The sequence below is a fragment of the Lynx rufus genome, unplaced genomic scaffold, assembly GCF_022079265.1.
Source record: "Lynx rufus isolate CCGP_SWC_20201006 ecotype Redwood Valley unplaced genomic scaffold, mLynRuf1.p SCAF_10, whole genome shotgun sequence".
Lineage (NCBI taxonomy): Eukaryota > Metazoa > Chordata > Mammalia > Carnivora > Felidae > Lynx > Lynx rufus.
In genome coordinates this window covers 25,873,265-25,891,587 of record NW_025814824.1, presented here as the reverse complement: position 1 = coordinate 25,891,587, position 18,323 = coordinate 25,873,265, and the positions used below count along the sequence as shown (strand labels likewise).

The 18,323-nt window shown below is 42.0% G+C and overlaps 1 protein-coding gene across 3 annotated transcripts in view; it reads right to left on the bottom strand.

Annotated features, from left to right (window-relative positions):
• Positions 1–18,323, bottom strand: part of NTRK2 (neurotrophic receptor tyrosine kinase 2) — a 332,327-nt gene that overhangs the window by 80,648 nt on the left and 233,356 nt on the right. For all 3 annotated transcript variants that reach the window (XM_047097632.1, XM_047097611.1, XM_047097621.1), the window contains one exon: positions 3,953–4,083. In XM_047097632.1, coding sequence (XP_046953588.1) covers positions 3,953–4,083 — 131 coding nt within the window. The remainder of the gene's footprint in view (positions 1–3,952; positions 4,084–18,323) is intronic.

The following is an 18,323-nucleotide window of genomic DNA, read 5'->3' as shown; positions in this document are numbered from 1 at the left end:
CTCTCGTGTGCAGCATTTTATGTTTCTGGAAATACACCTGAGTTAGTGGAGAGGGGGAGGAGAGGCCATGAATCCTACAAAGCGCACTTGTGGCTATGTTTAAAAAACAAAAATCCGCATGCATTCATAGTACAAGAAAATGTTGTAGGCATTGTAGCTATTGAAATGCAGGTTGGAGAGAGCCAAAAATAGCTAACGCACCCACAGCTAATGCAGGGAAACTGCCATGAAGCGTTTCCTTGGCAATTGAGTTACTTAAAGGTAAAGTAACTCATTCTGATCAAAGACTGGTTTCTCTGCTTCTCATTCTCTTTATGGGCTCTTCAATTGTAATACAGTGTAAAGAGGAAAAAAAAATAATTGTCAAATCTATTCACTAAAAAACAAAGGTCATCCAAAAATATCAAGAAAAGGTCAGTCTGGTTGGCTCCAAACAAGCAGATACTCTAAAGGGAGAGGCACGCTCAGCCCTCCTGCACCCTCTAATGCCCTACACATGCCTTAGGATCACTTCCGTCTCAAATCGGTTCCCGTGGATCCCTCCAGTTCTGAAATCACTTGGGGCAGGCGACGCCAGAATTTACAGGAAACTGACATCTGTCAGTCTGAATGCAAAGTCTTGGATTTCAAACCAGTCAGCTCCTTCTAGAGAAAGAAAAAGGACAATAGCTGCAATTTCTTAGCATACATAATCAATGCTGCCGGGGTTGCTAGGCAACGGGCAGAAAGCCTGTCAAACATCCCTGGGTGCCTCCAATGGGAGAGAAGCAGCTCCCGCAGCCACTCCTCAGAGGTGACAGTCTGTGCAGGCCCCGGAAGCTGCATTCAGCTTGTCTCATTCCTTAAAAATTCGCTTTCCTGTGGTTAGGGCCGGAACCATAGACGTTTTCCTCCCAGGCTCCTGGGATAGTCTTTGAACACACTTTCAATTGGCCAGCTCGCAGCCCTAAAATTGAGCAGGTTGGGCTGGAGACAGCAGCTTTGTAAAAGGCCCATGTGCTATTCTGATCCATTCATCAGGAGCCTGTAGAAGATCCGACTCCTTCCTTGTGAGGTTGCAGCCTGCGGATCCCGGAAAATTAACCTGGGCATCCTCTCTGAAGCTTGAAGTCATTCCAGCGAACATAAACAAAGCCTTTGATTTCAACAAAACTGCACATGCAAGATCACTGAGATGAGACTTCTTAGGTGTGCGACCTTGAAGTTGGAACTGCATTTTTGAGCTGCAGGCATTTTGTCCTCTCTGCTTGAAACAACAGTTGCATTTGAATTTCAACAAGAAGGACCTGGCAGAGGAGGAGTCAGGATTTGATAAAAGGGAAAAACCCAAGTTTTTGTTCCTTGGCTTGTCTCTTGTTTGTTTGTTTGCTTGTTTTTAGCGGTGTTAATTAACAAGCACTCTTCTTCATAGGTCATTCGTTTGCGAACTTATTTGGCAAAGCCAGGGTGTCTATGAGGACTAGGTCCTGGGTCTAGGTCAGAGGTGGGATTAGGGCTGTGACTGTGATTCGAACCAGAGAAGCCTCACCGACAGTAGCCAAGGGAGATGTGACCACGTGGAAGCATGCCCCACTGGCTACACACAGCTGATGCCGGCTGATCTTTCATCATTACCAGCCCAAGCCCTGAAACCTTATTTTGGCATGTGTTGGGAAGGAAATGTAACCCAAGAGCTGAGGGTGCCCTGGATTTAGCCATGCAACACCCTCTCTTCAAGGGCATTCAAAGAAATACAGCGAAGTAGGCAGAGAATAAGAAATGATACCAAAAAGAAAAGCTATACCCACTGAGAAATTTCTCCCTATCTGGCCGAGGTCCCTCAGCTACTCCTGCACGATCATCTAGGATTCTCTAATCTCCCAGAATGTTTGTACATTCAAAGAGTCTCACCTTGTGACCTCAAGAATCTGAATTCAGAATCTGATGGGCTGACTTATTTCCCTGGGTGGTCTCCAAATATCAGTGGGAGGAAACATGAGCCCAGAACACAAATCCACGGTCTTCAGTGTCCTTGTGTATAACTCATGACTAGATTAGGATCAGCTCTTCCCTAAGCTTTTTCCAGCTCTCATGTTTTATCAGTCTACGAATCTACAAAAATAGAGGCACCTCTTGGTCCCATTTATCCTAAGGGGGAAAAAAGAGCGGCAGAAGAGAGCAGAGCCTGCAGATATAACCCTGCCAAATGTTCTGAACATTCTGTGCTTTAAAAAATAACAAACTTTTGGGGTAAAGGAAAGAGGAAGCAATCGCAACAGCAGGAATTAAACCCCTGCCCCCCCCACCCCTGCCCCCAGAATCAGAGCAGGATTCTTATTTTACACCTTCTACCCTACTTGACCTCACATCTTTCTAGCATCTCCTTCCTGTTTCCTCTCCTCTGGCTCCCTTTCCCCCTTCCATTTGCTTAACTTAGTATGATGTTTATTGACACTACATTTACCCTCCCTAGAAAATTCTGTTCTTTATTCGCTTTATTTTTATTTTATTATTATGTGTATTTATTTTGAGAGAGAGAGAGAGAGAAACAGAGTGTGAGCGGGTGGGGGGGGGCAGAGAGAGAGGGAGACACAGAATCTGAAGTAGGCTCCAGGCACAGAGCTGTCAGCACAGAGCCCCATGCAGGGCTCGAACCCACAAGCGTGAGATCATGACCTGAGACAAGTTCCAAAGCTCAACCAAATGGGCCACCATGTCCTTTATTCACTTTAAAATGCAGCTTTTAGAAACCTCTGGTGAGCGTCTAAGAGCATCCAGTCATGTTGGTTACTTTGGAAGATAAAGAAAGCAAATGCACTGTTTTTTCCTTTGGATGAGTTTTAACAGAAACTGTGTTTAATCTGCAGGATGAGAAAGTTCAAGAACTTTACCTCTCTCCTCAGTGACCTATTCTGTATATACCAGAGTATTTTAATGCTAAGTACAACAGTAATGGAATATACATCTGATTTTTTCAAACATGAAAGGTTGTCCTGATTATAACCAGTAAACAAACGCCACTCATGTAAACATTCTGTGTTTGGCAGAAACAAACAAAACCCAGTCATCTTCTGTTAAGCCAAGAAGTTGCATTTTATTATGCTAGCCAAGTCTACATTCCTTTGCCACCTAATTCATTTAATAAATATATGCCTCTTTTAAGTGGTTTGCATATATTATTCAATACCTTGGTGAGTTGTTTTTTAAAATGTTGACAATGCATATGTAAAAGATACGCTCAAGTCTTTTGTGCTATTTTTGTTAATTCTTGTGTTTTAGAGAATTCAGTGGAACTTTTGTTCCCCTCCAGTAATATTTATCTTATTGAAGGCCAGGTCTCCTTTTTGAGTTTTGGGGGAAATGGCTAGAAGTAAGGACTTTCAGACTCTTTTATTTCAGTAAGACCTTGTATCTCCTAGGGTAGTGGAATTTACAAGAGACTCCATCTACCCCAGGATAGAGTCTTGCCCGCACTGTTTACAGTCCTGGGGCTCTGGGAACATTTGGGAGGGACAGGGTAAGGTATAACAGAAGACGTCAGCAGAGCAGAGGCTGAGAGGGAAAAGTGAACTCTGGTCTCCCTTCTAGAACCTTCACCAGAGACAAGCTCTAGCTGAGCTTGGCATCAGCATCAAGCAATCTGAGGAGACAGATTGAGTCTCCAAGACTTAGCTGGGTGAATTCTGTTTGACCCTACCGACCTCCACCCAGAATTGAGTTAGCATTGACTTGTCAGAGTAGCCCAAAGCTATTCACAGCCTGGAGATGGACAGGTTGCCCCTGAGAAGAAGCTCAGACAGCTACATGTGCCCCAAACACCCTTCCCGCTGTCCATTTGGGTACAGGAAATTCGAACACATCCACCATAGCAGACATAATTGGCTCCTGAATTGGCCAAATACAAAATGACACAATGCACTTCCACACATTAGTGCGACAACAGATAATGAGACATTCTGGAGTGTTCTCTTACCTTCACTGCCACCAAGATCTTGTCCTGCTCAGGACAGAGGTTATAGCATTCAGCTAGGAAAACTTTTCCAAAGGCTCCTTCGCCTAGCTCCCTTTTCAGAACAATGTTATGTCGCTTGATGTGTTGAACAACTGGAAAACAAAGACAGAATGGAAATTGGAATCGAGGCACGTGGAGGTAAAGGCTGAGGGTGGGAGTCAGGGGCCTGCCTCCTGAGCATGCAGGCTTGAGACTCTGCCCCTCTGCACTGGCAAACCAGAGGAGAAACTCAGTATCCATCCTCACAGTCCGCCCAAATGGCTGGAGGGAGGTTGCACTGGCTTGCTTTCCAGGACTCAATGGTCATTTTCGATAGAAATCAAGTAGCGACCTCCTCGTTGGCTGCGGAATGTCATTAATGAACTTCCCAGATTAGGAAAGGGGAGAGATGAGAAGGGATTGGACATTAATAGCAGGCCTCTCATAAGCCAGACACCTTGCATATACTTGTTAGTCATGTGTCTAGTGGGGAAAGGCAGAGAGAGAGCTAGGAATCCCTAATTCTTTGTTAAGACGCCTCAGACTCCTGAGGGAAAGAGGCTCAAAGGACACAAGGGGAAAAGGCAAGGTCTGGGCATTTCTAATTAAAGATTTGTCCCCGTCCCAGCTTTAGCCTCCTGCTGAGGTGGGCTAGACCATGATTGAGACTCATTTCTCCTTCCAGAAATGTCTAGGCTGTGCTATGGCTGGCTTCCCCAGCCCATTCTAAGATCATGTCCCCAGTCTTGGTTATCCAATGCCAAGAAGAGATAAAAATAGATGCATGGTGGGAAGAGAGAATATTTCCCCCTCTAGTCTAGAGTGGAGCTGGCCCACATCAATTCATCCATACACTTTCCCAAGGAACAAGGCAGGAGGCAGCCAAGGCTTTCTGGAAGCCCATCAGCTGCAAGGAGGGGAGCAGAGCAAAGCATTTCTCAGAAGAACAGAGCCAGTGGGAAGCCCCAAAGGAGACTCTGTGGAGGACAGAGCCGTAGTGGGAGTATGTGGCTCTTCACCCTGTCCATCAAATGTTGAACTTCTCAGCTCAAGGGTTCCACCAGCCCATTGGCCACCATTCTTTTCTGGAAGGCTCGTCCCTGAATGGCAGTATTAAAAAGAGATCGGGACGCCCTCTGGAGCTTGGAATGTCCAGCCAACAATATTCTCTCATTTTTCTCGCACAGCCCTGGGAAGCAACCTTCTCTGCATTTTGTACACAGGGAAACTGAGCCTGCAGAAATTTCAGTGATTCACGGCATGGGAACAGAGAAGTTGAAGTTTGAATTCAGGTCTGAATCCAGAGTAAATGTTTTTTTTTTTTTTCTTCCATACCACAGTTTCTTTTCTGTTATAAATTGTGCTACACATGGCAAGAAAAATAGAATATGTAAACAATAGAATAAAAAGTAAACATAATCTCCCAGCTTCCTTTCTGTTTAGTTCACCCTTCAAAGGTGAGTTCAAATTCTCAGTTCCTGAGAGTTTCCAAGACCACTTTGACCACCGACGACCTCCTTCTCTGAATTCATATTATATCATGACTTGTGCTTAGTTGAATTCTGGCTTATGTCTTCCATTCATTTCATAACTGGAAACTCCCTGAGTTTAAAAGCAACCCTATCTATCTCCTATAGTCTTGTGCAATGTCTCAGGTGCTGAGCACACAGAAGATTTATTACTGTGGTTTAATTTGATGAACTTTATTTAAAAGTCTTTTTTTGGGGGGGCGGGCACCTGGGTGGCTCAGTCGGTTGAGCGTCCGACTTTGGCTCAGGTCATGATCTCACGGTTTGTGGGTTCGAGCCTCACGTCAGGCTCTGTGCTGACAGCTCAGGGCCTGGAGCCTTCTTTGGATTCTGTGTGTCCTTCTCTCTCTGCTCCTTCCCTGCTCACACTCTGTCTCTCTCTCAAAGATAAATGAAGATTAAAAAAATTTTTTTAAGTCTTTTTTTTTTAACTTGAATGTGAACTGCATTGTGAAAACACAAGAAAATATAAATCAAAATTCTGTAGTTGAAATAATAGTATTAAAATGAATGCCCATAAGCCCACCATCCCATTTAAAAAACAGACTATCACTAGTATGTTGAAAGCACCGCTCTACCACTGGGACTTTCTTGATTGTATCCACTTCCCCACTCTCTTCTGGGGCCCAGTTACTACCCTGAATTTTGTGTTACTCATTTCCTCTACAGGTTTGCTACTAACGCTATATCCCTAATGAGATATGATGCGAGAATGTGCATTCTTCGCATCTTGCCTTTTTTACCCAACAACGCCCTGGAGATTGAGTTACATTGAGTTCCAGTATGTGTGTGGTAGTCATCCTTTTGCTTTTACTACTTTATAATATTCTGTGAGAGGACTATACCGCCATTTATTTATCCATTCTCTGTTGATGGATATGCTCTACAGTTTCTTTTTAGATACAATTTGATGTAAAATACAAGCGGTGATTAAGGTTTTGCCTTAATAGGATTTTTCCCCCGATAATTCATGTGGTTTGGAGCAATGACGGCTTCCATGGGCCTCTGGGAACTCAGGGTGATAAAAATCAAAAGGTCTTTTATGAGCAACAATATTAATGAATATAAGAATGTATATTAATTTCTCATGCTCCAGTAGCAACGGCTGAATTTAAGAGAAGAGAAATGTGTTCATTAGGTAGAGTGCCCATATAAAGAGACAAATGTAATTCTTGCAGAGAATTAGCTGCCATATTTAAATCTAATATTTAACTCCATGGTGGTCACATGTTCAGTGGGAATTAAATTGCCACTTGATTTACTTTCATCATGTCAAGGCAAGTATTTAACTTCTTTTCGTTTTTGATTTACACTTAAAAACAATTTCAGATAGGACAAGAAATCGGTGGGAAATAAGTTTAAGTTTTTAAAGCTATGGGTAAAGCCACATTTCCATCACCTTCAAAACTAAAATTGATGAGACCAGTTTTCCTATACTGACCTTGAAAGCAGTAAGTGCATCTTTTCGTTCAGAAATGGGCTATTTTGCATTAATTTGCTCTGTTGGTTTGGGACACAACAGATTATATGAAGGGTGGCCTTTTGCCAATGTATTCCCTCTCATCAGAATTTCTCTCTTAGAAGACTAGAAGCCACTCAGAAGCACAGGTAACACTTTTGTGTTTGTATTTACATTCCTGACAGGGCCTTACAGTGTTTTGCATACAGTTGATACAATAAAAATATTTATTGAAAAAATGTATCAAACGGTAATAACAGCCACAGATAAATGCTATTTAATCATATCATTTCAGTTAACTGACAACAATCCTATAGGCCATAAAGCAGCCAAATTCTCAGAGGTCAGGGGTGGAGAGAATAACTACCCTGAAGCTCTCCTTTCGCTGACCTAAGAATTTCTTCTTAATCTCTTCCAAGAGAGTATGGGGCCCTCCTTGACTCAAATAAAATCTTGGCTATGCCCCGAGGACCTCCATGGCCTCAAATGGAGGCCATCCTCCAACCTCAACCCCAGGTACTTCAGCGCCTGTGTGCCTGATTTCTGGCCACTACCCCCTCTCTTCAGCTAGAGCTCCAGCTATCTCAAAGTATCTACTTTAAGGAGCCATCAGTCTACACACCATTTCTGTCCCCTCATTGCTGGTTATTCCTCTCATCCACTGAGCTCCCCTGCCTACACTCTCCCTCTCCACCCTACCAGTGTCTCCATTCTCAGGGCCTGTGGCGCAGAGAAGTTCAGTAACTTGCCTAAGCTGCAGAAACACTGGACTTCCATTTATCCTGAGTCTTTCAGTGCTGTAGCTAAGAGCCCGGCATCGGGAGGTTTGGTCTGGCGGTCTGAATGGCATTAAGGTGACTTTTTCTGGGAGCAAGACTGTCTTAATGAAGGAAGAAATGCACTGATTCACATTCTGGACAAGCTCTTTACGTCACGGTGGACTAGCACTTTGAATAACACTGTCTTTAAGGGCCCTATGAACATTTGGATTCATTTCATACAAAATATTCTGAGTGAAGTGAGTCTAAAGATCCCATGATAAATAAGCTATCAGGTAAGCATATAAATTTTTTACATTTGGAGGAAAACTCAAAAAGATAGTTGATTTTTAAAAAAGGCTTCATAGGAAAGTTTTTCTTTAAAATTCACCTTGCCTGAAGACAAGGAGGTATCAGTAAGAGATATAGGTGGTGTAACAAATACACCTTCAAACTCAGGTGGTCTGCAGACCGATCCATGTACCCTGATACAGTCAAAACAAAGCACGTGATTAGATATTCTATGAATAAATCTACTTTACAGAATCAGAGAGAAATTGATGACCAGCAATAATAATCAGTGGCTAAAACTATCCGGACATCTTTGTCATTAATGGAATTTTCCAGAGTGGAAATTTGGGGCCCTTGGTCATTTGCTTCAGGAGTACCAGAACTGAGTAGATTTCCAGTTTTCTGTTAGTATCACGTAATTACAACCACTGACAAATGCGTTTTCTCACAAGTACCTGCAGCAGTTTATGGATACACTTGCAATTTCAGATGGTTTAAATCACGTTCCTGGTATTGATATCTCCCAGAAGCAGATATTCTATATATGCACATGCAGGCTACAGATGAAGTATTCATCCACGTCTGTATCTATTACTACTAACTCTAAAACTAACTAAGTAAATAAATAAATCAATAAAACCCTACCCACTTAAGGATGAAATTGGAACTATGTGCTTCCAATTTCTTCAGTAATGGGGCTTTATAGAAAGCCCCCTTGGCCCAGTGCACATGTCCTGCTCAGCATTTGAACCTTAAATTGAGTCATTAATTGAAATCTCTAATATATGCCAGGTACTAAGTGATCTTCAGTTAAAAGGAAGCATATTTTAAAATTCTGAGAAGAAAAGTAAAAAGGATTAAATTGTAGAAGATAATATTCTGGAGTAGATGTGGTCTCTCTGTTTCCTTACAGACACAAATGGAGGGATCACCTTCAGTGGTTCCATTGCAAAGGACCTGACACCGTAATGGCAAAAGAACTTAAAGATTATTGAGGCTGACTGCCTCATGTTTGACAGTCAACAAGTGACACGTCTTCCCCAGGGCCACACAGCTAGACGGTGACCAAGAAGGGACACTGGATTCTGTAACACAAGCCCCCCTTTGAGACTGAAGGCAGTGAGGGCCTCCTGATGTTAAATGGCAATAGGGATTTCATCTAGCTAACATGTCTTCTATAAAATACTTGAAACATTCGTGTTTATCTTCTGAAATGGACCAAATGTCTCATAATGAAGAACTTCATCAGAAAATTGTCAACAAAATAAGAGTGAGAAAAGTAAGAATTAAAAGTTAAATACCTTGAAAAATACCTGAGCTTGATTTTAAGTAGGATGAACAAATACTATTTACTAAACATCTTTATGTCTGTTTCGTGGGCAGCATACTGAAATAGGTAAAATCATCCACCTTGTAAAAATAAAGTTGCATGAAAGACTGGAACTATGTTTTTCAATTTCATCTACATTTTTATTAAAGTACAAGTTGGTACTAAATTGGAAATAAATGCAATTAAGACCACAGACATAAAACATACCGGGAGAAGACAAGGCCAAATATTCATAAATAATATTAATGATGAAATAGAACTTATAATAATACTGAGCCATTCTTAAGTACTTTTCAGCAAAAAATCCCAATGTGCATTACCATCAATTAATTTTCATATCTCTCTGAATGAGGTCAACAGTCACATTTATTTTACAGATGACACCACAATTAATTGACTTACTTGTGGTCATAGAGCAATCCACTTATCCTTTACCAAGTGTTATTTCCAATGAAATGGGGAAGCGGGGAGGGGCCTAACATGTGCACATTGCTATTATGGGCCAGAAAACGCGCTAAGAGGTTTACAAGAATTATCAATCTTAACAGCAGTCCAGTAGGGTATCCTTATCTCCATTTTCAGATTAAAGTAAAAAGAGGCTCAGACGAGCTAAGTAACTCACCCAAGGTTGTCCAACCAGTGATAGGCAGAGCTAAAATTCTTTCTACTACAATATTCTGCCTTGACTTTCTTACAGAAAACAAAATGAAAGAAAAACTGTGTGAGCTCAACTTTGTCCACCTAGCGAGCTGTGGGTTGACTCTCATCAATTTAGTTCAGTAAGCGTTTACAAAGCATCAACTATAGCCTGGACATTTTTCTAGGGCCTAGCAAAAGAATAGGCAGAGTAACCCCTGTCATCAAGCAACCCACAACCTAAAGAAGCAGAAAAACACACATACTTGTATCTATCGTATCTTTTACTAACACCTTTGCTTCATTCACAAAAGATTTTTCAGTACTTGCTGTGACTATGCGAAGAAAAACAAAAAAATTCAAATCAAAACTCGAGTCAGGGAAAGTGGAATAGAAGGCTAAGAGACATATTAGTAGAAATGCAAGTGTGCAGATTCGAGGGTCCCACGTGGTCATTCACATTAAGTCATAATTTGACTCCAAGCGTCCTTGCAGCAGAAGCCAAAAGAGGAACACAGTAATTTACAAAATCTTGACTGCCCATACGTAAAAGCAGAGAAACTCCTTACGGTAAGCAAGATTCTTCATGGCATTTAGTTTTTGAAGGAATATAGCAAATGGACTTTACACAGGGGATCAATGCCCTCAGTGATGTCTAGAGAGTAAATAGTGATCTTCCTCAGAGTCGTTCTTGTGGCCGAACTCCATATGGAATAAACACACGACACAAAAGCTACCCTTGGTGAAAGTGCTGCAAGATATGACGATATCTCATCATAATGGCTTAAAAATCAAGATCTAAGGGCATATGCAAGAATGCTTTGGGGATACGATTTCCCCCACACTCACTGCTGGGCCTAGAACATGTCAGGTAATCAAAACAGAGAACAAGGAACCATGTGACCAAAATGTACACCTGAGAAAGGGCCATGAATGAGCCTGAGGAGCAGAAGGTGGCTTGATGGAGGCACAGGAGTAAGTGGGAAGAAGTGGAGGTGGTGAGTAGAGACTGCACATGTGGGAGATGGGGGTAAAAGGGAGTAGGGGATGGGTCAGGGCACAAAGGTCAGTCTAGAGATAGCATGGCGGCAAATCTAGAGGATGGGGCTGGGGGAGTTTGAGGGAGAGATTTAAGGGTGCTGGTAAGTTAAGGAGAATAGTAGAGAGTAAGGAATTAAATAGGCACAGAAAAGAAGGAAGGAAGGAAGGAAGGAAGGAAGGAAGGAAGGAAGGAAGGATGGGAGGGAGGGAGGGAGGAAGGAAACTGGCAGAAGAGATTCTTGTGGAAGCCAGTTAGGGTACAGTGGTTAAGAGATACAGAAACATTCTGGAAGAGTGAGGAAAGATGTTGAGTGAGCCACCTTCTGAGGGCCTCAACTCTGATGCTCATCACAGCACTGAGCCACCAAGGGAGGAAGTAGACTTCCAGGGATTCCCAAGGGGTCCATGAAGCTCAGACCGTCATAAGCCTTTGGGCTAAGCCTGGCATTGGGTCCAGTGATGGGCAAGACACTTTGCAAGTGACTTTACATTCCTGAGAGGGTATCAGTTTCCTACGTGGATGCCTCATACAACATCCAGTGGCAGCAAAGGACCCTTTCATCCAAAACCAAATTTCAAGGCTCCTGTGCTGAACAAGAGCAGGGCAGCTGTGGGGGTAAGGGAGCAGGAATGGAGCTTAATGGAAATCCAATGTCACCACAGATAAGGGCGATAGAGTTATTTGAAGTTAAAATCCAAAAACTTCTTGTAGAAAACATCCAGGGAGGGGGAAAGCCCCAGAAATCTTTCAAGCTGTGAGACTGAAGGGAACACCACACTTCAAAATACACATACGGCACATCCTTCGCTTTGACAGCCCCTAACAGCCAAAATTATATCTGTTTTACACACTGGCATGTGGTGGAATTGGATTGATTTGCCCTGACAGCCCTCCCTGCTGGAACAATACTTGTCAGTCAGCCCTGGCAATGTTTATATTTTCAAGAATAATTATGCAGAGTGATGGTACAAAATCCTGGCAGGTGGGCCAGAGAGTCTTATCCGTCTACCCCTCTGACCCTGCATCCCTGAGCTCCAAAGCTCCTCCCGCTCCTAAGGATGGAGAACATCCCTTTCACACCCTGCTTCCCCCTCCGAAGCTGTATGCACAAGCCTCCATCCAAGGCTTCTACACTGGAGCCTGTCTTATCATTTGCAACCCTCCACTCCTGTGCCCTCTCCATGGAAACTTTCCTTCCTTCAATACCTTAAACTGGTAGCCATCACATTTTCCTAATTGACTTCTTCAAGATAGTTGGGCTTTACTGATGTCCATCTACATGGATGCTCCCATTGTGAAAGACACCTTTAGGTTTCGGTGGGGGTAATTCAGAAACCAGACCAGTGGGCATTCAGGGCTTCCCTGACCTGTGTCTAATGTAAACATATTGAGTATCTTCTCTGTGCGCACACTCTGGCATACATGTTCTAGATCAGAATGGGATCTAGATGGTGATGGTGATGGGAAGGATGAGCAAAGTGTTAGGCAAGTGGGCCACTCAGGAAAGGCTCATGGAACCATTGAGCCAATCTCAGAACAGCAGGCTGGAGTCTTTATGAGCAAAGCTCTGAACTCAAGAGAAAGGGCCAAGTGCTTAGCTTAATGCACAATGGGAGAACAGTGGGCATTTTATAAGGTCTAGAATTCCATGGCAGCTTCCCAGGCTGCTTTCCATGGCTATAGACTCTGCTCCAATTCTAGTGGAGCTCATAACCAATGATACATGGCCAATATGCGAAAGATGGAGGGTGACAGACAAGATGTTTTCAATCTCAACTGTTTTCCATCTCTAGAGGGCTTTCTGTCCAATTAATAGGCAAAGCAGAGACCAATGGTATTTCCTCTTTAATATTCTTAATTAAGAACTCATAGTTTAAGGGGCGCCTGGGTGGCGCAGTCGGTTAAGCGTCCGACTTCAGCCAGGTCACGATCTCACGGTCCGTGGGTTTGAGCCCCGCGTCGGGCTCTGGGCTGATGGCTCAGAGCCTGGAGCCTGTTTCCGATTCTGTGTCTCCCTCTCTCTCTGCCCCTCCCCCGTTCATGCTCTGTCTCTCTCTGTCCCAAAAATTAAAAAAAAAAAAAAAAAAAAACGTTGAAAAAAAATTAAAAAAAAAAGAACTCATAGTTTAAAAGTAATGTTACTGTTTACTTTCTTCAAAGGGTTTTGCAATACTCGTAGCATCTTTCAATTTTTTTTTACCCCTCATTTCCCCGGGCAAGCATCTGTGTGAAAAGAATTGTGTTTGGCACTATGGAAGGCTCAAGGATGAAGAAGGAGAAGAGGGTGTCAGCGGTTACTAATTACACATCTGCTGTGTGCTAGGCATTGTGTTAAGCATTGTACAAATGTTCTCCTATCGAGACATTCTGCTGGACCTGGGGACAGACATCACTGTTTCCATTTAGGCAATGTGGTAACTGAGTGCTGGAGATGTGAAGTAATTTGCCCAAAGCCACACAGCTAGAAAGTGGCTAAGGCAAGCTCAGATTGGTTTCAAAACCATGCAGTCTCCCCCAGTAGAACATGAATCTTTCCCCCAAAGGTTGGGCATTCTAACAGGGAGATGAGACAAATACACTAACAGTTGTCAAAGGCAGAATATAAAAACTTTTATGACAGATATGAAAAATACAGGGTTAAGGGTGTCTAGAAGAAAAAGAATTAAATCTTTTGAATAAAGGATTTGGGCTTGGAGGATGTGTCTTGTGAGTTCTCCCTTGTAAGTTGAGCAGGGCTTGAAATGTTGGTTGGAAAGAAGGGCTGTGTTGACCATAATTAATTATGACATTTCCAAAATGCCACGATGTCACAGACTTGACCACACGCTGGACCTTCATATAAAAAGACATGTCCACATTAAAGTCCCAAATCTGAAAGCTACTTAGGTTGAACCAAATGAAGTTTCCATTTGTGCAGGCCCAAATGAGACAAATATCAGCTATTTCATGTGGCTTAATCTAATTTATCTCTAGGCTGTTGTCTTTGCCAACAGAACCTCTCAATGTTAGAAAAGAAGCCATTTCTTTTAATTTTCAAGAAAATATTAAGGAAAACAATACACAGACATGGTAACAAATCAAATAGTGCTGAAGAGCTCACAATGGTAAGAAATTTTACCCTTCCACGTGCTTCCCTGTCCTCGATCCCATTCTGCTGGGTGATCAATTCAATCCAGTTTGAATTTTTGTTTTCTAGGGACTTCCTCCATAACTCTAATCAATATATGTACTTTCTGTTCCTGTTTCCCCAATTTAAGACACTTATCAATTCTCTGCTCTTCAAGAGAAAGATTTTACTCACACTGTCTCCCACCTCTTCCCAGTAACTGGGAGCTATGTTATTTTTAGTCCTTCTATTGATAAACTATCACACTATATCTTTTTAAGCCATTATGCAATATTCTTCTGCATATCATGAGCATATGAGTCCCTCTACCTTCCCTCTACCCCAATCACTTCACATATTCTTTGAGCTTGACTTTTATAGCAACTGCGTCACAACCGTTCTTATGTACATTCAACTTACAATATGCTACAATTAAGTGTCTTATGTGACTAAAAATTGAAAAGCAATAAACATAATTTATATCAATATGGCCAACTGTATGCTACAAACCTAAGTAGATGCCAGGGTTGCATTTTCTTTTCCACATCTAGTGTCATACAGAGAACTTCTGGGCCACTCGAAGGAGGATGTTCTAAGCGTCAAAATCAAATGACTTTTCTTCCCTACCATCAAGATTGCCCTAGGGTAGATCTATTTTTAATTTTTTGAGGAACTTCCACACTGTTTTCGAGAGCGGCTGCACCAGTTTGCATTCCCACCAACAGTGCAAGAGGGTTCCCGTTTCTCCACATCCTTGCCAGCATCTATAGTCTCCTGATTTGTTCATTTTAGCCACTCTGACCGGTGTGAGGTGGTATCTGAGTGTGGTTTTGATTTGTATTTCCCTGATGATGAGCCACGTTAAGCATCTTTCATGTGCTTGTTGGCCATCTGGATGTCTTCTTTAGAGAAGCGTCTATTCATGTCTGCTGCCCATTTCTTCACTGGATTGTTTTTCAGGTGTGGGGTTTGGTGAGTTCTGTATAGATTTTGGATAGTAGCCCTTTGTCCGATATGTCATTTGTAAATATCTTTTCCCATTCTGTTGGGTGACTTTTAGTTTTGCTGATTGTTTCCTTTGCAGTGCAGGAGCTTTTTATCTTCATGAGGTCCCGATAGTTCATTTTTGCTTTTAATTCCCTTGCCTTTGGAGATGTGTCAAGTAAGAAATTGCTGTGGCTGAGGTCAGAGAGGTTTTTTCTTGCTTTCTCCTCTAGGGTTTTGACAGTTTCCTGTCTCACATTCAGGTCCTTTATCCATTTTGAGTTTATTTTTGTGAATGGTGTAAGAAAGTGGTCTAGTTTCATCCTTCTGCATGTTGCTGTCCAGTTCTCCCAGCACCATTTGTTAAATAGACTGTCTTTTTTCCATTGGATATTCTTTCCTGCTTTTGTCAAAGATTAGTTGGCCATACTTTTGTGGGTCCAGTTCTGGAGTCTCTATTCTATTCCATTGGTCTATGTGTCTGTTTTTGTGCCAATGCCATGCTGTCATGATGATTACAGCTTTGTAGTAGAGGCTAAAGTCTGGGATTGTGATGCCTCCCACTTTGGTCTTCTTCTTCAATATTACTTTGGTTATTCGGGGTCTTTTATGGTTCCATACAAATTTTAGGATTGCTTGTTTTAGCTTCGAGAAAAATTCTGGTGCATATGACCCAGCAATAGCACTGATAGGAGTTTACCCAAGGGATACAGGAGTGCTGATGCATAGAGGCACTTGTACCCTAATGTTTATAGCAGCACTTTCAACAATAGCCAAATTGTGGAAAGAGCCTAAATGTCCATCAACTGATGAATGGATAAAGAAATTGTGGTTTATATACACAATGGAATACTACGTGGCAATGAGAAAGAATGAAATATGGCCTTTCATAGCAACGTGGATGGAACTGGAGAGTGTGATGCTAAGTGAAATAAGTTATACAGAGAAAGACAGGTACCATATGTTTTCTCTCTTATGTGGATCTGAGAAACTTAACAGAAGACCATGGGGGAGGGGAAGGAAAAAAAAAGTTAGAGAGGGAGGGAGCCAAACCATAAGAGACTCTTAAAAACTGAGAATAAACTAAGGGTTGATGGGGGGGTGGGAGGGAGGGGAGGGTGGGTGTTGGGTATTGAGGAGGACACCTGTTGGGATGAGCACTGGGTGTTGTATGAAAACCAATTTGACAATAAATTTCATATAAAAAATAAAAATTAAAAAATAAAAGAAAAACATTGTCCTTAGTGTCTAATTCAGATAGGTAGATTTTTCATTTATCCTGTTGAAATTTGGTGGACCTCTCAATTTGAGGTCTGGGGCTTCTTCAACACTGGGAAATTGTCTTCTGGTTTTTTCTTTGTTAATTTTCTCTCTACTATTTTTTTCTGTGTTCTCATTATTAGTTGGAAATCTTAGTAGCCATATTGTCACCTTTCATGATACAGTTGAACTGTATGAATTCTCTCTCATGAATTCCTTTTTCTACTTCTCCTTTCTTCCCCAACCTTGTCTATCTCTGTCTTTTTGCTCATTATTCTGGAAAATTTTCTACACTATCTTTCAGACCTGTGATTGAAACTTTTAGTTCTGCCATCATATATTTAATTTTTATGAGTAAATTTGTGTTATCTTATGATTCGTTTTTCATAGCTACCTAACTTTGATTTATGTATATAAAATCTCAAGTCAGGGAGTATTTTTTTTTTGTTTGTTTTTAATTCTCTCCTGATTCCTAAAATACTTCTGTTTCTTCCAATGTCAGTTTTCCTCTTTGGATCTTTTCTTTCAGTGCTTATTGTCCTCATGTGTATGGTGGATCTTAAATTTTATTGATTTTTAAGGATGAAAGACCGGGTAGCTAGTAAGGGTATCTTGTGCTCTTATGGCAATAATTCTGTTTTCAGATAGTAAGTTTGCTTAGGAATTGGGTCATTGGTAGAACACATAGATACACAGGCCTTGCTTTAGGGCAAATAGGCAGAAAGTGGACCATGAAGCTAGAGCATAAACATGCCAGACTAAAAAGGACGTTACCCTGGGCTTCGCTATCTATACTATTAGCCCTCATCCTCTAGGGCAATCTGACAATTTCTGCATAGAAGTGCTTTCAATTTTTTTCTTCATTTTGGTCTGAGGATAAATAATGGGCAATCTGCTTCTCTGACAGATTGGAGGGGAGGTGCATACCACTAATGCCATTATCCCCCCACTATGTTTAAGCCCTTTCCCACCGATACTCTCTAGTGCACCTGATGCACCTGCTGGCCCCAAGCCATCCCAGGTTCCACCAAACAGGGCTGTCCTGCCTCCACTGAAGAACCCCATATCATATTCTGAGATGAAGACTCCTTCACTGTGTTTCACATATGCACATGGCAACCCCACACTATCTCTCTTCCGGAAATCTATTGAAAAATCTTACCCACTAAGGATTTCCACCTCTCCTTCCCTTCACTGAATTAATAAGAGGCAAACAGATGTGCTCAGCTCAACAGTCTAGGTGGAATGTCTTCACTACCTTCCTAAGGAAGTGCTTGAGGTCTCCACAGCAGATGGATGTTCTCCAAGAGCTCAAACAAGACCTTAAATAACCTATCCATTTTATAAATGAAGACAGCAAGGCATAGTAAAAGTGTTAATTTCCCAGGGCTGAGCCAGCACCCAAAACCCATTTGTTTGCCCTTAAACCGAATGCCATTTTCATTATACTCTGATCCTTATCATAATAGACATTTATCGTCCAAATACAATAAATAGCTCAAAAGATTAAGAACAGGGGGAAGCAGGGAAGATAAAGGTGATATGAAGTCAGTGGACTATTGCTATGGTCTGTACCAGAAGTCAAATCACCCTTTCTCTGTAGCTACCAGATTTACCTCTTTTGTCCTCTGCCTATTTACACTCTCCATCTTTGATGAGCTGCAAAACCTTGGGTGTGAATCCATGTCAAGAAGCATGGTGATGAGGGCAGTTTATGAGCTGTGAGCAAATTTATAATGTGAGAGTCATGGGGCTCGTGTCCCTTTCCTCTGTGTCTTAGGATAAAGACTCATTTTGTGTGCTTCTGTCTGCTGGAATGCTTCCAAATCTTGCAGTCAATGATACAAACTCTGTTTTTGGAGACCAGTTATGAGGAGTGCAGAACTAAGTAATACTTACCTAATGGCCCTGCTTTAGAGAGGAGGGAACGGTTTCCACCCATTGGGCTTTGGGATCCT